The following is a 21,675-nucleotide window of genomic DNA, read 5'->3' on the forward strand; positions in this document are numbered from 1 at the left end:
AGTGTAGCGCTAGCATGTTAATAGTCAAAAGTAGATCTGCACAGCTCTGATGTTTTCAGTCCTGTTGTGGCAGCAGCTGGAGGACACATCTCATGAGCTCTGCTGCATTTCCCTCTCTGCCAGAGTCCTACAGGCTTTATCTCCGTTTCACCTCCCTGTGGCTCAGGAGGTAGAGCGGTCATCCACCAATTAGAAGATTGGCGGTTTGATTCCCGGCTCCTCCAGTCCACATGTCAATGTGTCAGTGGGCAAGACACTTAACCCCAAATTGCTTCCGTTGCTGTGTCTATGAATGTGTATGGTTAGCCTTCATCTGATGAGCAGGTTATCACACTGTGTGGTAGTTCCTGTCATCAGTGTATGAATGTGTGTGAATGGGTGAATGTGACATGTAGTGTAAAAGCACTTTGAGTGGTCAAAAAGACTAGAAAAATACAGTCCATTTAGCATTTACTTTGGTCTTCAAAGCTCCAAATTGGATTTGGAATATTGGCTGGACAAAAAAAAAGACATAATGACATCATTTTAGGTTCCTAGAAATAATGCATTTTTCACTGTTTTTCACAGAACAATTAATCAAAACTTGAAATTAATCTGTAGATTTAATGATAAAGAAAATAACTGTTTGTTACAGCATGTAGCTTTTTAGTTTTACTAATATTACAGCTTAGATAACATCACACGTCTTTTATTAGAAAAACCGCAACAGATGAAGGTGAATTGTAGTGAGCCTGAAAGAAGTCATAAATAACTTGATTGAAATGATTCAATAGAGACAAGACCTGCTTTGATTTTTACATATTCATCATGTGATGAAGGTTTTGATGTGGTCTTTCCCTTTCTGTCTGAGCAGGACTTGGACTCTGTGCGGCACTCCTGAGTACCTGGCTCCTGAAGTCATCCAAAGCAAAGGTCATGGTCGAGCAGTGGACTGGTGGGCTCTGGGTATCCTGGTCTTTGAGATGCTGGCTGGGTAAGCTCTGCACTGTGTACTCTGTATATATATATATATATGTACTCCACCCATTTTAAACACCGGGGGGCACTCTCCTCCACCAGAGCAACTGAGGTAAAGCAGTACCAAACACACACCCTGCTTTTATTAAAGAGCAGTTAGAGTTCATACTGTTTGTCGATTCATACAAAGAAACAGTTTATCTAAAGAAAAACATGTTGTGTGTGTGTGTGTGTGTGTGTGTGTTTGTGGGGGGGGGGGGGGGGGCATCTACCGCTGTGCACAACATCTCTGAGATGTTAGTCCTGTCTGAGAGATCAGAGAAATGTCTGCAGAAAGAAAGAATTTCTCATCTTCTATCCATACAAACAAACAAACACACACACACACACACACACACATACACACACACACACACACACACACACACACACACACACACACACACACACACACACACACACACACACACACACACACACACACACACACACACACACACACACAAACACATACATACACATCCCTCTGCAAAACACTGACAGCAAACACTTTGAGCACTTCTCCACGTGACCACAATAAACTCAATGATCATCTTCCAAAACAATCAGGCGCACACATAAACAGCTGCTGGAGTGGACACAATAACGTGAACACCTATATAATAATGATGCAATCCAACAGAACAGGCCTGCAAGAAATAGTAGTTCCTGAGAGAGAGAACAGAACAGAACAATGGAGACTGTGTACATGGACCAGAGGAATTATTCAATTAATTCCATTGCTGTTATTGTCTCAGTGTGGGGAATCTATTCATTGTGTGCTTATTGGATATTGCAGAGCTGTGACAAATTAATCTGTGAATGGGAATCATTGTTGTAGATGAAGAACAATGACGTTGATCCCCTTTAGAAAGCACTCGGGTTTATTCTAATGTTCCCGCTCGTCCTCTGTGAATAATAATGTCCCTGCCTCGTTAACATTCTGAGAGAGCAGCTCAGAAGATTGAGATTGACTTTAAAATTGATTGAAACTTTGTTTCAGGAGCACACCAGGTATTATGCTATAATCCAGTAGTTCATTAATTAAACCATCTTAATAACATCCCTCTGCCTGGATATTGTCTGCTATTCAGTAGCTTTTCTTTTATATATACTCTTTTCATACATAAATTAAAGATAAATGCAAGTTGCAATACAGTTTTTCCCCAACATGATGTTTATTTATCTATAGAAGGCTCTGATTGTTTATTTGAGCTGTAGGCTAGGGCTGAGTATCAGTACTCCATACCTTTTAAGTTATCGACCGCAATAAGTAGTATCGAAACGTCTCTCGTCAAACAATACCTGTAATCGATCCTTTTACACCTAGAGTTAGAAAATATGTCTATTTGTATAGACTTGCTTACAGCCAATCAATGCATTCATGCATTCATGCATTCATCATGTGATTGGCCCACTGCCACAGCAGCTACATCCCGTCTGGTGGCATTTTATGCTTCTATTGACATAATGGGTATCAAATGAAGTACTCAGTTGGTATACGTTGGTGTAGTCACTTTAAGGGTACATGGATTGGTATTGGTATCGTAATTTTTTTAAGGATACCCAACCCTAGTATAGACACAAAGCAGTGCCCCCTGGTGGACAAACTGTGGCACAGAAACACTATGGATTACTGCCACTTGCTGTGCTGCTGCTACACTGACACATGTCACCTCGTCCACATCAAATGAACTGAGTTAGCGAGCTTAGCAGTTCAGCAGCCAAGATGCCACCTAAACGCTCTAAAGTGTGTCTACACTACACGCCTGTTACACCAGATAAAAGACAGAGACCTAAATGTGGAATGGGTATCAATTGAAGTACTTAACTGGTATCAGTATCACTTTAAGGGTACTAAGACCGGTACTGGTATCATAATTTTTTAATGATACCCAGCCCTAAAGGCCACAAATACTCCTGAGAGTAGCTCTGCTTATGCTACTGCTTGGAACATGTGATACTCACATGCTCAGACACAACAACAAATTGGAAGTACCGCCAACCTCCAGTGTGTTATTCGACCCTTTATCCATAGAAGGCTCTGAAACAGTTTATTAGAGCTGTAGGGCCACTACGGCTGGGTATCGGTGCTCGATACCGCCAATTTGTTGTTGTCATGACACTGCTCTCTGTCTAGCTGACCCTAGAATACTTGTGGATGTGGAAGGTTTATTTATAATTTATATTCTCCAGTTTCCAAATGACATAAAACAGCTGTTCCCTCTAGTGCAGATGTAACAAAACTATCCCATAAAGGGTGCACGTGGCTGCAGGTTTTCATTCCAACCAAGCAGGAGCACACCAGACTTCACTCATTTAATCAACTGATCTCAAAGACAAAGGCTGTGTTCGAAACCGCATACTACATACTACATACTACATACTATATACTTCCATCCTACACACTACACACGAAACGACCAGATAGTAAGCAGACCGTTTACACAGTAGTAAACTACACAATAACCCACAATGCATTTCGTCTCTATCCGAGCTGAAATCAGTACGCTGAAGCTGATTTCATTTTAGGTCTAACTCTGTAAATATAACACTTTATCCACATTTCTAACCCTTTTAGGTGAGAAAGTAAAGTAGCCCTTTAGATCCACAATGTGACGCTAATTTGTCCAAATAACAGCTGTTTAAAGTTTTGTTCCTGCGATTTCGGAGTTAGCCGTAGCGAGTAACGCACTTCCAGTCATTTTCACAAAATAAAACACCCGTTACCTTTTATTATTAAGAAAACCATAACGATAGAATCGGTGCTCTTATTTTGAAAACAGGAAGCAAACATACCCTCGCTGTAGCTAATTTGAAACCACCAAGAAGTTACAGAAGTTACATTGCATCATGGGTAATTTGAGTGTGAGTAGTCAGCTCTTGATAAAAAAATAATAATAATAATAATAATAACTTTATTTTGTATAGCGCCTTTCATATGCATACTCTGCATTTCTGGTGAATCCAGTAAACCATCCGGGAACTTCTCACATACTCTAAATCACATACTACACAGTTGAAACACACTACATACTTCAAATGACGTCAGTTAGTACGAGTAGTAGTAAAGTATGCGGTTTCGAACAGACCCAAAGACTACTGAGGCTGGGCAGGTCTGTGGAAGTCAGCAGCTGATTTAGTCAGTGATAAGACAGTGGTGGTAAATAGAAGAACAGCAGGATTTCTTCTTGTTTCTTTCCTTAAGCTGGGGGATCAATTCACCCAAGTCAGCTAATCCATGCGTCTACTTTCATACACACAATAAAGTCACAAATGTCACTGCAAATATTATGAGAAAAGGCATTTAAGCAGCCAAATTCTAAACTCAAATAAACACATTTAGGATTATGAGTTATAAATGATAATAAATATAGGATGGATTACTTTGGAACTTGCTACCAACATCTCAGCACCCCAGAGGATGAACTGCAGTGATCCTCTCAGTTTTAATGAGCTGAGACAGTGAACATGGTTTAACATAATACCTGCTTAACATCAGCATGTTGAAGCAGTATGAAGGGATTGTTTTGACCATCATTAACATCAGCTATCCATGATGTTTAAGATGATGGTGGAACCTTCTTAAATGAACTCATGAATATGTAGATTGGCCCTGCCTTCACCTCTACCATCCATCTTTTTTACGCCCCACTATGAAACCTATGTGCTTTTAAACCCTGTGGAAGGAATGTGACCTTCTCCCAGCATTCATCAGTGCAGGCTTTGAAGTGTTGCAGAGGCTTGACAGTGTTGCTGCCCTCAGCACATCACTAGATGTGTCCAGGGAGGGGCGCTACACTAAGACGTCCCCTCAGACAAAGAGCTCTCTTCATCATTACTGTATTGTGCAGCCGCCCGTCAGAAGTCCTGATCCAGGAATGTAGAGGCTGCTTCTGAAAAGTTAGTCGTGGTGGATCATCCCTCCTCTGGGGTGAAGCACAAGTTGAAAAAACATTCAGGGAAGGGTCACAGCCTCTGAGGGAGAAAGTCAGGAGAGAGTATAGAAGAAAAAGAATGGGTTCTCCCATCTGTAATCCTGCCTTCAGGGTGAAATTTCTGCTCCTAATAGAAACCAATCATTCAGTGTGTGTATATGGAGCTCTACAGATGCTGCTGTGTGTATTTGTTTGACTCCTCTCACACTGAAAATCTGCCTCCTGTATATATCTTGTACTCCTCCACATAAAGATCTGCTTCAGTTTGGAAATAGGCCACATGCTGGAAAGTCGAGGTAATTTCCAGCATGGCCCCCAACTCCTAGAAGCCTTAGAGTTTGGCTCAGGGTCACTTTCATGTTAATTATTGAAATAAGTTGTATCAAAAAGAGTATTTTAATGCAAAGATGAATCCCACTTTGGAATTTTAATCAACACGTCTACTCCCAGACTCAATTTTCTGGATTGACTGCATAAAAAATGAAACAGACCCCTTCCTTTTCCCCTTCCCCTTCCCTTTCCCCTTCCCCAGCCGTCTCCTCACCTCTCCTTGGCTCACCCGGGCCAGTCCTTGTCCACTTCAGTTCAGTGGAGCGTCAGCCCGCTGATTAGAGATGGAGATCCTGGAGGAGAAACGCTGTCCTATTACAGCAGCCTGTCACCCAAAAAGTCTAAGTGTCATTGAGTTTGAGCAGTTTTGAATTAGGACAGCCAGTGTGCTGCTGGGACTCTTTCATCAATCACGTGGAGCAGCTTTTGTCTTAAATCACACCAAAGACAGAAATAAAGAATCAAAGGAAAACCTTCTAGCGATCTCTAGTGGCTGAACTGGGCATTACATTTCATGATGTTAAACATTGGAAGGAACAAAAATAGCTTATTTTTCACACCAACATTCGGCAAAGACTCACCCCTACTCTGCCTCTGATTGGCTGACGTTTTATTCATTGGTGAGGTTGGTTATGTTCAGGCATGCTTGAACATGGGCCAATCAGAGGCAGTGTAGGGCGGGTCTTCACAGAATTCAGGTTGGGAAAAAATAACGCATGAAAAACATACCGCTTATTTTGCAACAGTGGGGCTACACCTGTAAGTCAGGTCATAAAAAGTTCATAAATAAAATACTCGGCTTCCAGTAGAGACTCAATTTAAGATTTCCCAAAAAGTCCAACTCAACTTCATTATTAAAAGTCTCAAAAATCAGATGTACTCCCTTTTGGTTGTGCCGCTGGGGACACAGAGCCTAACATTTTAGATGCAGAAAATAGAAGCTTTAATATTTCTTATACTATAACTGGAGATTTTGGCCCGACGGCACAACGATGAGTCAATCAATCAATCAATCTTTATTTGTATAGCGCCAAATCACAACAGAGTTATCTCAAGGCACTTTACACATAGAGCAGGTTCTAAACCAAACTCTTCAGGTTTTAACTTTAAAGAGACCCAACATTCCCACATGAGCAACAGTGGCAAGAAAAAACTCCCTTTTAACAGGAAGTAACCTCAGGCAGTGACCGATCATCCTTGGGGTACCATGAATGATGATATTTTATGATGATGTTGCAGTGGACAACATCATCATAAAACATCATTGGATGGGTAATTTAATCGTCTTTCACTGCGGCCTGTCAGAAAAACAGATCAAAGTTACAACATATCTCTAACACATGAGTAATCCAGCTGCTTGTGTCACAGTCCTGGAGTTCAGTGGAAGTGAAAACTCTTCCATGACACACACACACACACCGTTTCCAAAGAGCCTTCAGCTGGCTGGAACTGAAAGTGATGTCATTGCATGCAAAGTCAATAAAAAACAAGTGACTGAGGTGAAGACTTTTTTCATGGATGAAAAGTGTGCAGACTGCTGTGTCACTCAACTCTAGTGTTCATCCATCAGTATTAAGAAGGCCTGAAACACTAATCGATGGTGTTCTGCCGTTGTTATGATGAATTGGTATGACTGCTCACTTTCACCAAAAGGCATTGCTCCACATTCCCCTCTACTGAAAAGTGCTGCCTTAATTATTATCATTAGTAAGTATTCAAAATCCACTTCACTGATTGGCTGGCATTATTGTTGGCCCCACTCCTTTCTTTACAAACAATAAAAACATTATTAAGCAGTATAACAACTATGAATCAAATAAAAAAGATTAAAAGCTGTGATAAATAATATCTTCATCTATGAACTCATAAATGATCCACATCTCTGATGGCAAGAAATCCAACTTTTATATGGTCATTTAAAGATCCTCTCTAGACTTATATTAAGACATATAAAAATGCTTTGTTTGGAACAATAATGTGTCTGATATGGTTTTTCCACAAAAAAATAGTCTAATTACAGTGTTGAAATCCCTGAAATGGCATCTACTCCTGCCTTATTAAAAATTCCATAATCATTGATTATGCAAATGTTTCATATTTCACTACTGGACAATGTTCTCTACTTCACTGTAAAGTAGAGGTTCCCAAATTATTCTATAATAAATTCATAGTTTGGACATGTAAAGTTAATTCTCAGTGTTTGTGCACTGAATGCTTCAAGTTTCTACATCACACTTGTTTAATTGATCTTTAGACCAGGATTGGCCCCAGACTAGTTGTGATGTCACAAATCCTGCTCATAGGCCCCTCCCCTTTAAAATCAGATTATCAGTGAGCTCAGAGAAACGTTCTACTACTAGCAGATAAAAGGTTAAAACAAACTCTGCACATTCATCATTCTGCACAGAGAAACTCAAACATCAACTGTAGGAACAAGAAGAAAGTGGAGGAAACTTAATTTTTTACATCTATATATATATTACCCTCCACACCCTAACAGAATGTAATGCAATGTTTTGATACATCTTTCCAATTTTTCACCTCAAAGCATCCAAACCCTCTTCCGTGTTAGTCTAATGTATTTGTCACATATTGCTTTGTCTTGTGCTGAACCTTCACTTTAAGTCAGAAAACAGTCCTATCATGTCGTCCTCCCCTCCTCTTTGCTACAGTGACCCAGATTCCTCAGCTATGACAGCACCAGTTTTGGAAAAAAAACCACATGAGTGGAGTCTGCGGTGCACAGCCAGCTCCCAGACGCCTCCACTGCTGCTGTCTCCTGACTCCGGAGCTTTTTCTCTGAAAAAAAGGCAAGCGGCATGTGACAAACTGGTGCGATTATGCGCCTGTCTGCTCCATGCGTAATGCGTTTAGGGGCCAGCCCCATTATGTAATTTGTGGGTAATGACTTGTCCAGGCTCAAGCAGAGGGAAGAACAGGAGAGCTGGGTAAGCATTCAGTGAAGTGTAGCGGCAGAAGGCCTGTGGGTGGTAGAAATACCAACACACACACACACACACACACACACACACACACTTACATACTCACACAATAGTGAAAATAGCTCTGAACAAAGACGTCTCTGTCTACATCTAAAGCCCCCCCACTCTGAAGCATGTTCACTCACTCACTTTGTTCACAGTGATCCAGGTGGAAGCTCTTACCTGTGTTACCTGCTACTTGCATCATGCTGTTTTTGCAAAGCGCCAAATTGAGTTTGGGGGTGTGGGGGGGTGGGGGCGCCACATCAGAGGGGCATGACGTTGTATCTCTCTCTCTCTCCACAGGTACCCACCTTTCTTTGATGACAATCCGTTTGGAATCTACCAGAAGATCCTGGCTGGAAAACTGGAATTCCCACGCCATCTGGATTTCCATGTCAAGTAAGCTCTGCAACCACACTAGGAATCTGTGTGTGTGTGTGTGTGTGTGTGTGTGTGTGTGTGTGTGTGTGTGTGTGTGTGTGTGTGTGTGTGTGTGTGTGTGAGCTGTACATTCAGTCTGTGTATCTCTGCATGTACCAGCACTCCTATCTCTAGCCACACAAGTGTTCAGTTTTTACTATATAGGTTTTTTGATGGGAACATCATCTTTCAGTACCGGAGTAAAAAAGTGAAGCTCATATAGTAAATCAGCTGACAGAAGTCACAAGTCATGAATAGAAATATGATGTCAGCATGATAGATGTTAGGTAAACTGCTGCTAGAAGATTCTACCTGAAATGTTGCTAATAACTGCTCACTGCACACAAATACAGCAAGCTTCCCCTCAGGAACCGAGCAGCACCAGGTTGTGAGGTCAGCTAGCCCCACCAAGACTTCCACATACACAATCATTAGAAAACCGGCAGCTGTCAGACAATGAAAACATGTTTTTGAGCATCATGAAATGATAAGAAGTCCAATGTTCATGTTCTCACAGCCTAACAATGTTCTGCTGTGTACTCTCCCAGTGAGCAGCTTAGATTAGAATGAATGAGGCAGCATATTGAAACATGATATCCAGACAGAGTGTGTATTTATCAAACATCTAAAAATTACACTGTAAAAAAAAAAAAGCTTACAAATGAAAAGCTTTCTTTAGTGTGTGTGAGATTTAAAATATCAACTTTGCTTTAAAGTGAGCCAATCAGAGATATGGATTGACGCTACATCTTCCATACTGTACAGTCCTTATCATTTCCTCAGATGTATGTTAATTCTGCAAAGCCATACTGTTATTAATTATTAATTCCTTTTCTTTGTGTCACTAAATCTCCAGGAATAATGAACATGTGAAATCTAATATATTTGTAATGTCTTCTGCTGTTGGGCCATGAGAAATCATATGAGGAGAATTCAGTTTCACATTTATTTATTCTATTTATTGCACTCCTGATAAATGCCAAAAATAAGAAAACATATAATGTAGCTTAGATTTCTTTCCAAATCCATTTGACCAACCTTAGTATACAACCTGACAGAAATGATTCATCATTTCAACACAACTCTGATTAAATTCTGTTTCAAAGTCTTTACCCCACCGTCAGGAATTACATCCTGATGAGGAAGTAGTGAGTCATTTACTCATTTATTATAAAAATGCTGAGTCTAAAAGTTAATTTAAAGACTGTGTAAAGTGAATTCAGACATTTTCTTCTAAACACATTAAATAGGTCATAAATGTATTTCTAAAAAATGTGTAAAAAGCATTTCAACCATTTAGATTTGAACTGTGGAGCTAGGCTTCACAAACTGTGTTTCAACATTTCTGTGTTCAGGATTTAGTGGGCGGGTCTGAAAATCGTTAGCATAAACCCGCCCCTGCTGCTGTAGAGGTATAAATACATCAGCACACACTACTGCTACTACAGTTAGCCAGTTAGCCAGTTAGCTGAGCTAGCCGCAGAGCTAGCCGCTGAGTTAGCAGCAGAAAGCTCTCAGACGTAGCGTCCATGTTTCTGGTAGAGGTGGTGACTTTGATTGACAGGTGACACTTGGTTTTACACAACTTTGAAGCCTAATTTCATATATTTGGCAATTTTTTTATTCATTTAAATTTGGCAGGGTGGTTAACAACACACTTTTCTGTGGTATGTCATACTCAGAACACATATTTATCCTTACTTTACACAGACTTTAAGAATGTATATTCTCCACAAGCTTGCTAAAAGTTCCAAAAGAAAAAAAGAAAAAAAAGAAGTAGAAGAAGATGATGTCAGTAACCTCACCTGTAGCTACAGCCCTGTTACCATGATTCCAATCATTCCCTACGCTGGTGTTCATTTAAAAGCAGAAGCTGGCCTGCAGGACCTGTTAAGTGTAATACTCAACATGATTGTGCTAGCTGTATTGGCCGTGAATGTTTTCGCTTAAGTGCTGCAGCGTCCCTTTAACACAGGGTCAATGAGCTCCCTGGAGCTAAAGAGGGGCTTCAGGTGGACCTGCAGTCACTAATGACACACCCAGCTGATTTGGACTTGCTCCCCCACCGCTCACACCGCCCATTAGACCAGCTGGAGGGCGCAGGAATGTGCAAGATTACAGGCTCAGTACGCTCTGCTCTGTGTGTCTGTGTGTGTCTGTGTGTGTCTGTGTGTGTCTGTGTGTGTGTGTGTGACAGAGAGAGAGAGAGAGTCTACACACTCACTCAATCAGTCCTGGCACAGTGGCCCTGGAGAGGCCAGACACACACTGCTTCCCCTGATAATTCAGTGAACCCAGAGCTTCCTACTGTTAAGCCATCTATCTTGGGGCCAGCAGACAGAGGGATTTTTAATATTTCCACCATTTATATCACTCTTACACAGTTCCACGTCACGCACTCCCATCCATCAAGAAGTGAAAGGCCTCGCAGAGGGCTGAGAGCAGAGTGGCGTGTCCCCCCCCTGCAGCAGCTGCTAGCCTGCATAGACAATCAGACATGTTGGAGATGTGTCCCACACTGACCCTAGGCCTAAAAGTGTTGTAATGCACAAGTCATAAAATGAGCTGCTAGTTAAGGAGTTGTTATGGACATGTTGACATTGTGATCTTTAACACCCTGCACTGGGTCTCCATGTCCTCCTCTGCTTTCCATCTATGGTGGTGAGGCTTGTTGTGTAATCCTTGTGATGCATTTGTTTCCCAACAGTGACTCAGTGCTCATGAGCAACACACCAAACCCCCCAGCTGCTGCTGCTGTGGAGCTGCTGCAGGGCTAACAGCTGTACATGTGTATAACAGTGTGAAAGTGTAGAAGAAGAGCTTTCATAAATAACACAGTACAATAACGGAGCAAACACACAATCCATCAGCAGTAATCAGGGCATAGTTCAAGTTAACAGAAAATGATCTTCAACATTCAGAAGCACAAAGTGATATTACAATGAAAAGGATCAACATGACTGTTAAGGCTGCATGCATTGATTAGTTTGTCCACTTGGGGGCAGTAGAACAAGATAAAGATAGCACATATTAAACCCTAGAGTTGAACAAGGTGTTAGCAGAGCTATACCAGGGTTATTATAGTTGACCAAAACTAAAACTAAAACTAGCACAAAAAAGAATTTAGTTAACTGGAATGAAAATAAAAAAACTAAAACTAAATAAAAACTACAATGAACAATGTAAAACTAACTAAAACTAAACTGAACTGCAGATAAATCAGCTTAGTTTCTTTTTCTTTTTCTCCCTCCATTTTTACTGCGTAATCCCTAACCCTAATCCTGTTCAGTCAGACTTCTTGAGATAACAAGCTGGTACCAGTAGGTGGCAGCATAGCAGATGCCGGTTGCCACATAACACACAGAAGAAAATGCTTGACGTGCAATTTATGATTTTCAAGAAAGAAGAAGAAGAAGAAGAAGAAGTTCCTGGCAGAAGACGTCACAGCCCAACATGGGAATATTTAGACTCCGACCCTGCAGTAGATCAAAGTAAAAGTTTGGTGATGAAGAGTGATGGGAACATTTGCAGGATACAGCTAAAAGGGAAAAATCCCACTAATGTGAGAGTCCACCTTCAAAGCTCTCACAGAGAAGCAGGAGACAGCTAACATAAGCTCACAGTCAGACAGCTGCACCACAAACACAACAAACCTTACTTTGTGGTTTGTCACACATTATGTCATCCTTTTCAACTTCTACCAATCAAGGTTTCCTCCTAATACCTGAAAAACTAAGACTAAACAAAGACTAAACTCAAACTAGTCAATTCCTAACTTCATCACTTGTTAAACTAACTAAAACTAAACTGAAATAAAAGAACAAACTGAAAAACTAAATACAAATAAAAACTGAAATAACAACCCTGCTGTATACTTACTTTTTACACACTGAATACCTCGAAACACACTTTGAGACCTTTGGAAACATACATATAGACTAAACACAGGGACATGAACACATTTTCATGACTCTGACAGCATCTATAGTATGTTGCATTTAGAAAAAAAGAAACACAACCAAGTCAAGAAGAACTAAACAGAAACTTCCAGGAGACTGAAAACTGTGTGATGATGCAGGTAGTTTTAGTTGGAACATTCTGAATACATGATTACCACTTGCTTTGTTTTTTGATGTTTTGTTGTATTCCATATAAGTGAAGTCAAGTTAAATGAGTTTTCTTCTTTGCATTTTTCTCTAAATCCTGCCAAGTGGAGAGGATGCTTCTGTTTTCTCCACAGTTCTGCCACACTTCATTTCATCTATTGTTGATATATGAATAGTAATTAGTAGAGCTTTAAAGAGAAAAGTAAACATAAAGGGAAAATATACAGAGTATTCCTTTATGTGTTTTGGTTTTCCTCCCTACTTTCTCTTTCCATTTTTTTCCAGATGAACTCTCCTCCAAGAAATCCATAAAAAGGCATAAATACAAACATTTTCCCCTAGAGCTGATTAAAATATTTCCCGGTGACATATCACTCCAAAGGCCTGTCTTTAAGCATAGGAAGGATTTAGACAAAAAATGAGAAATAGCTGACTTGTCAACATCCAGCCGCTGTATTTATGAGGCTGTCAGCAGCTCGTCGGATGTGAGATACAGCACCTTTATGGAAAGCTCTCCGTTCGTCAGCAGCTATCGCATTTCATCAGAAAGGCGTACACTCTGCCGTTTTAAGATCCCGGTGAATCATCCCCCCTTTTCCTTCTTCACCGATGTCTACATTACATGCACAAGTTTATAGTTTCAGAAAGTTCCTGTCTGCAAAAAAAAAAAAAAAAGTTCTCACTTTCTTCAATTAAAAGATTGTCAAAAGGACACAATTCACTTAGCCAGCCCTCGTCACCTTTTACGAGCTGTCAGGCTTCCTTTGGTGAGGATTCATTTGTCATTTTGACAGCGCTGAAAGGACCTTCTGGCAATTTTTGTCTTGTGAGAAAGAAAGAGACTGCTTCTCAGATACATACTGTACAACACCGGATTCACTCACTGTTTCCTTTCCCCCTCCAGAGACCTCATCAAGAAATTTCTGGTCATTGACCGAGCCAGACGGCTAGGCAACATGAAGGTGAGTTGATACGACTTCCTGGCTCTCTATATTTCATACGTTCACTGGGTGGTTTGAAGTCAGTAGTGGGAGAAGCAGGACAGGATAAGAAAGGGTCCACAGTGTGACTGAAGCTCCACATGTTTCCAATTAGTAACAAATGAGGAGAAATTGCAGAGCTGGTATGGAGTCTGAAGCAGGATGGATATCTATCTGAGGATACCTCTATTTGTAATAGGTCAGACTTGTATTTCTACATATAATTCCCCAGTGTATTGCAACAGCCTTAATTCTCTCAGCAACGTAACATTATGGAAGGTTATTCATGACTCAGTCATTAAGTAAGAATGAAACAAATTCATGATTCAACCACTCAAGGGATTTGAGAGCAAAGAACAGAAGGATGTGGAAATATTTGAACCCATAATCAAAAGTTTGTGCTTGTAAGAAGGAGCAAGTATCATTTGAACAAGCACACTTTCAATACTTTGAAATAAACATTAAGTTGCCAGTTTATTATTTATTATAAAAATACACATCTTCAGCCTCTAAAATGAATCAGATAACCAAAAAAAGACATTAGAGTTAGGGCTAGGGTTAACGTTCACACTGACTAAATAATCTTAGTTCACTGTCCTCTCACCTTTTCTGGAGCTTTCTACCATAACCATGCAGAAATCCCACAGTGAAGGCAACTGAATCATCTCCATGGCAACTAGGGCTGTCACTTTTTCAGGAAATTGATATTAGAAGAATGAGGAATATCAGGTCATTTGTCTGAATGAATTTAAACCTTTGTCCTGAACTCATGTGAAGTTAACATTGTTCTTCTTTTTCTTCTTATGAGTGATGAGCTGACAGCTGACTTCAGATCTGTTGTTGTGGCAGTCACATTTTACAAAGTTAAGAAGCAGAATGACCTGTGTCCAACATTTTCTATGGTTTGGAATCCAAACATTTGCCTTACCCAGATTACACAGTGTCACAACTCACTAGTTTACTGCATTTTGCATCAGTGCGGAGAATTTAGTTTAATGATTGACAGCCTGTTGTGCTTTTACACTCAATTTAAAATTCATTACATTTTGGTTTTCCCCCACATTTGAATGGCAGATATTTTCAAAGTAAGTCCTAATGACTACTCAGCTAACTCAATTCACAGGCCATTGAAGCTAGTAAGTGGACCTTGTGTTTTGTGTACTTATTATATATACGTATTTATTTGTCCGAAGAACAAGTGCCCCCAAAGAGTCCAGAATGAGCCTTTATATTCTGACTATAAGCTCTCCTTTACTTTAGTTACTTAGTAACTTCTGTAAAGTTTGCTCTAATTGAAACAGCCACTACTTTGTTCCTTGTAAACACTTTTTAAATCTGACATAATAGCTACAAACTGAGAATTGAATAGCCAATTTAATAATAATAACTGAAGTCAGTTTAATCCACTGACTGTTTGAGCTCCAACAGGCTCTTCAATAAAGTAATAAGTTGTTTGTCTGGAGTGAATGAATGTCCTTAACATCTTCATATTGAGTTTGCTCCTGATTATAACTCAGAGGTTCAAAAAAAAACATAAATCATCTTCATTTAGTTTTTGTTAAATCTTCCCAGCAGCAACACTGCTCAACCTCAACATTACATAGCAACAAAACAATAAGACTCATTTCACTGAAAGACATTTGCCTGCACAGCAGTGACAGCTGTGGTAGGTTGTCCATCCATGCATCCATCCATCCATCCATCCATCCATCCATCCATCCATCCATCCATCCATCCATCCATCCATTCATCCATCCATGCATCCATCCATCCATCCATCCATCCATCCATCCATGCATCCATGCATCCATCCATCACATTGTCATTAACACAATGACACCTTGAGGGAATTTCTTCTAATTTGGCACTTACATCCACATGGACTAAATGATGAACTGATTAGAATTTGGTGGACAAAAAGGTCAAAGGTTACCCTGACCTCACAAAACATGTTATTGGCCATAACTCAAGAATTCATACAGTAATTGGGACAAAGTTTAAAAACACAAATCTGGTCTAATTGGATTAAAATGATGAAGTGATGACATTTTATATCCAAAAGGTCAGCTTCACTGTCACATCATAATGTTCTGTAATCATCATTGAACAACAGAACAGAGGAACAGAAGGGGAGATTAGGTTGAAGATATGTGAAGCATCTGTGTTTTACAACTTGTAGCTTCTTTGCAGTAACATCCAGATCTGAAGCATTGCCATCACAATCAGCTGTGAACACATACAAGGAAAATACACTTAAATTCCTTCTATTCTATTCTAGTCTATTGCAAAACAGTATTTCTAGTTCTCTAGTAGGAATAAAAATGTGTTACAGAGTGGAAAATAGTGTCTACATTTTACTGGGAGCCTGCCACTTCACCACTCATCAATGGGAGCCGTGTAGATTCCCATTCAAAGCCTGGAAGCCTGGAGCTTTTCAATTAACATTAGTGAAAAGAGCGGGAGACTGAGAGCTGCTCTCAACAAAACAAATACTTCTCTAAGCCCAGTGATTAACTCCACACAATCCCACACAAGATGATATTGATTTGTGGCTGCCAATATTCCTCTGCAGAGCAGTTCCATCATTCATTAACACAACAGTGACACACACATTCTGTTCTGATGTACGGAGTCTGGAGAGTGCCATCACAATAATGAGAGATTACAACAGTGTTTTTTATAAACCACTTGATACATTCATACATTTAAATAAGACACTATAAACCATTGATATTTGCATTAAAATGATGCTTTAATAAATTCAGTGTTTCATTTTTGATGATTTCTTTCATTAAATTGATAGAGATAGCAGTGGTTAAAATGAAAATGTCTCTTTTTCTGTGTCATATTTAACTTTATAGGTGATTTAATTTCAGCTCAGGTGTAAGCAGTGTTTGAGTCAGGCTGGATTTCAGCACTGATTAGATTTAATTTTGAAAAAAAAGGATTTAAAGATTAAACTGTGCAAAATATTTTTCTCAGAATTTTTCTTTGGAACTTGAATTTTCTACGATTAAGCAACATTGTTTTTTAATTCAATATAAAAATAGCTTACAGTGAAAATGACACACTTAATTGTAAATAAATGTATCTGTTGTAAAATTGCTTTGATTTAATAAAGAAGTCAGTCAGTGATCATTAAAAACTATTATAGAAATCATTAACAATAAAAACTGCCAATTAATTAATTATAGGTAATTAATTAATGTAAATCCATTGAATGGCTGTTGCATACAAAAATACCATAAATATCATAACATCATACATTTTGCAATTTATAAAAATCTTAAGTATTATAACTTATAAGTATGCTCTCAATGTTCAATTCATTGTTTAGACCAGACAAAGAAACATTTTTATTTTGTAATTTCTTTTAAAAACTTTGATCCATCATTTAATGTGTTTTAATATTATATTTAATATAATTTAATATTAATCAAAATATAGTTTTTTAAAAAGTCTTTAAACATGTTGAGTGCGTAGCTTATTTTGGCACACTTGAGGCTCCGTACAATACACATTCTTTCCCTTTTTTGTTCTAGTTTCCTTTAATTTAAGGGCGTATGAGTAAAACCAAAGAAGGAAATAGTTTTTATTGTTATTTCTGTGGTAAGGTTTGAAGTGAAGATGCTAGAAGAGGACATTTAGTTAAAAAGCTACCCACATGTTTGTTGTTGAGGAAAAACTAAAAGTTGAAACCATTTTTTGAACCATCTTGGAACATGAGTGTCCACTGAAAGGCCAGTGTGTGTTTCAGGTCTAACAGCTTCTTTCACTGCTTTTACTGTCTGTTCAATCAAATCCTCCCTCTGCTGTCATCACAGTTCATCTTTATTTTAGCAATAAACACTGACCAGACGTTGTAGATAGTTTTTTATGTAGTGTGATGGATGTTACAGGCCAAAAATCAAAATGATAGCAATATGATTTTATACAGAGAATGTGTGATGATTCCAGAGGTCCATGTGTGTACAGTACAGTACAGTTCATGTGTGTACAGTATAGTACAGTTCATGTGTGTACAGTACAATTCATGTGTGTACAGTACAGTACATGTGTGTACAGCACAGTACAGTTCATGTGTGTACAGGACAGTACATGTGTGTACAGTACAGTACATGTGTGTACAGCACAGTACAGTTCATGTGTGTACAGGACAGTACATGTGTGTACAGTACAGTTCATGTGTGTACAGTACAGTACATGTGTGTACAGCACAGTACAGTTCATGTGTGTACAGGACAGTACATGTGTGTACAGTACAGTTCATGTGTGTACAGCACAGTACAGTTCATGTGTGTACAGGACAGTACATGTGTGTACAGTACAGTTCATGTGTGTACAGTACAGTACATGTGTGTACAGCACAGTACAGTTCATGTGTGTACAGGACAGTACATGTGTGTACAGTACAGTTCATGTGTGTACAGTACAGTACATGTGTGTACAGTACAGTACAGTTCATGTGTGTACAGGACAGTACAGTTCATGTGTGTACAGTACAGTTCATGTGTGTACAGTACAGTACAGTTCATGTGTGTACAGTACAGTTCATGTGTGTACAGCACAGTACAGTTTGTGTGTAAACAGCCTGCTTTGTGTTTTCAGAATGGAGCAGACGATGTGAAAAAGCACCGGTGGTTCAAGACCATTGACTGGGATGCAGTTCCTCTGAGGAAACTGAAGGTGAAGGAACTTTACTTGATCTGTCTTCACGTCATGTTACATTTCATTTAGCTGACGATTGAAACTCCATTTTCAATATCTAATAACATTCTTTAAACTAACTGACAAACCTGGAGTTTGGTGCTTTCTATCTTGAATCTCTTCGCTATCTGCTTTTAGTTAGTGTTGACTCTAACTGATAATCAGCTGCTCTCCCTCACATGTGTCAGTTGCTCCCAGCAGGGAAGCAAACACTACAAACAGTTTAAAATAGCTGAAGCCCAGTGACTGCTGTTCTAATGCCTGGATCACACAGTCTACCTCTGCCTCTACCTCAGCAGTGTGTGTGTCCATATGTGTGTGTGTGTGAGTGTCACTGAACTGCTGCAGCTCACACACCTGCAGTGTTCACACAGACAGATGCTGCAGTGCTGCTACTGTCTTTCTACAGAGACTTAGATAATGGCCATTAATAATACAATGTTATGATAGATAGATAGATAGATAGATAGATAGATAGATAGATAATGATATAGTACGGGAATCAGGCACACTTTGATTAAAAAGAAGAGTAAGAATCAAAGCAACAACACATTACATTACATAAATTAAAACTAAATAAAAAAGGTAATTCTGCTTACTGTTCTGTGTGTGTGTGTGTGTGTGTGTGTGTGTGTGTGTGTGTGTGTGTGTGATTTGAATGACAGTCCTGTTGTACTTTTCTGTGTGGAAGGTCATTTTTCCAAGTTCCTTACAGTATTAGACCCTCCTTGTTTCTAAACTGAACTGAGAAACAGAGAATATTATTTCCTAAGACTGGAGAAAGCAGAATAGGACACGACAGGACACGACAGGACACGACAGGACACGACAGGACACGACAGGACACGACAGGACACGACAGGACACAACAAAATAGAATAGAATAGAATAGGATAGGATAGGACAGGACAGGACAGGACAGGACAAAATAGAATAGAATAGGATAGGATAGGACATGACAGGACAGGACAGGACAGGACAGAATAGGACAGGACAGGACAGGACAGGACAGGACAGGACAGGACAGGACAGGACAGGACAGGACAGGATAGGACAGGACAGGACAGGATACAACTTTATTGTCCACCATGGAGGAAAATTGTCTTTGGCTCTCCAATAACAGACATACAGCAGACAGAAATGACATAAGTTCCATAGAATCCATAAACTCCATAAAATCTTTCCTAAAATACATAATAGTATATTCAAGTATAAAATAGAAGTGCATATCAGTTCCGGTGTGCTTATATGATTTGCACTTGGGATAAAAGTTTTAAATATTCCTGTAATACAGAAATAATCTACAAAGATGCTTATTGTGCTTATATGTGAGCATCATCTCTAACAAATATTATACTGTGTTCCTCTTCTCCACAGCCACCTATACTTCCTAAAGTCTCTCATGAGGGCGACACCTCCAACTTTGATGTTTACCCAGAGGACGACTGGAAGAAAGATCCTCCCGTTCCTCAGAAGGACTTAGAGATCTTCAAGAACTTCTGATCACTCAGCCTGGCTTATTTATTAACATTATAATATCCTGAGATTTGACAGACATACGTATAATAAGGTGACACTACTGTTCCAGGTACCCATCATAGAGAAAACGGCTATTTATCAAAGCAGGGATCTCACATTTTAGTTGTTTAATAAAACAGCCCCCCCCCAACCCCCCATCTTCAAAGACAAACTCCAAATGATTGATGCTTTTTATATATATTTTTTTTCATCCCTGCTTTTTCTCTGAGCCTGCTCATATGCAAAAAAAAAAGAAAAAAAAAAGTGGTTCCTTTAAAAAACCAAAAGACTGTTACTTTCTAGGTTTGAAAAAGAGAATTAATCAGGTCTTTTTTTTATATCATGTTTTATATTTTATCTCTTTTTTAAATGTTCATGTTGGTCATATTTAAATGTGACTGTAGACTTTATCCTGACTGGTGCTGTAACTGTCAGTTGTTATGAGTGTGGGCTATTTAGACTTGTGTGTACAGTGAGAGTGAGTCAGACACTTTATTTGAGCATTAGTGACCAGTAGCACTTGTAATAAGGTGCCTTACATCACAGTTTGATGGGCATGATGTCGCAAATTATACAAAAGTTCACTTGAAATTGTGCTTTTTTTTCTCCACCGTCAGCGTGGAAGTGGAATCATGTGACTGTTTTTTCTTCTTCCAGCAGTCATTTCCTGCCTCAGCAGCTTTATTCACAGCCAAAGTACTTTGTTATTATCATACAGTCACATCTGGTCTGCAAAGTTTCCCATGACACCCGGCTCACTTCACTCATCATCATCATCATCATCACCATCGTGTGGTGAAAGGTGCTGGGACCCTGCTCGCTATTCTTTCATCACATACTCCACATGTAAATATATCAATTAGCTGATATCTCCACACAATATTGGCCTTTAAACTCAATATTTCCATTTCTGTGCCTCAGCCTTCATCACTGAGCTTCTACCAAGCTAAAAAGAATCTCATCATCAAGTGTTCAGACTGAAAGCAGCACTGTGTTAAAAGAACAAGTAGGTGGAAGTGGAAGTGATTTGATTTGATGGGTAGAGATGATATAAGGTTAAATGTGGTATTATGTGAAAGCCAGTTATTTTATGATTTATGTTATATGTTCAGAGTTAAACCAGATGTGTAAATGGAAGAAAAGGATATAAAGATGTTTCTGTATCATGGTTACAGATGAAGCTCTTTGGTATAGACCTGAATGAGACCAATGAATCAGATCAACAGCTGGAACATCTGCTGTGTGGATGTCAGCTGATGGAATGCAGTGTGAGTGATAGATGACTCAAACTGTTTAATACAGGGTTCAACTATTCAGTATTTCCATTATCCATTCATTTCTCCATTAATTAAGACATTCACTTTACTGTCACAGAGGACTAAACAAACTATTATATTCACATGTAAGAAGCTGGAATCAGCTCCTTGACCCTTTATACAGTTATTTGTGGGTATTACATGACTTTTTTGCTTTTGTGACTTTTTTCAAAATTGTATTTTTATGTTGCAAATCAAAGTCAATGAAGTTACCAAATATGGTTCCTCGCCGGTCTAGGCTAAAACATTTACCAAAAAGTCTCTCCATGGTTGTACAGCCTCACAGAGAGGCATATGGAGGATATTTTGAATGTTAGCCACCCAATAAATGGTTAAAAATAATTGATTCATCAAATATCAAAGTAGTTGGTAACAAACTT

General features: G+C 39.2%; 1 protein-coding gene across 1 annotated transcript in view; it reads left to right on the forward strand.

Moving 5' to 3' along the window:
- prkx (protein kinase X-linked) overlaps nucleotides 1-20,761 on the forward strand; it is a 48,884-nt gene extending 28,123 nt beyond the window's left edge. The window contains exons 4-8 of the mRNA XM_053314715.1: nucleotides 854-973; nucleotides 8,552-8,647; nucleotides 13,679-13,736; nucleotides 18,363-18,440; nucleotides 19,839-20,761. Coding sequence (XP_053170690.1) covers nucleotides 854-973; nucleotides 8,552-8,647; nucleotides 13,679-13,736; nucleotides 18,363-18,440; nucleotides 19,839-19,964 — 478 coding nt within the window. The 3' untranslated portion in view covers nucleotides 19,965-20,761. The remainder of the gene's footprint in view (nucleotides 1-853; nucleotides 974-8,551; nucleotides 8,648-13,678; nucleotides 13,737-18,362; nucleotides 18,441-19,838) is intronic.
- The last annotated feature ends 914 nt before the right edge of the window (nucleotides 20,762-21,675 follow it).

Source organism: Scomber japonicus, chromosome 24 (assembly GCF_027409825.1).
Source record: "Scomber japonicus isolate fScoJap1 chromosome 24, fScoJap1.pri, whole genome shotgun sequence".
Classification (NCBI taxonomy): Eukaryota; Metazoa; Chordata; class Actinopteri; order Scombriformes; family Scombridae; genus Scomber; species Scomber japonicus.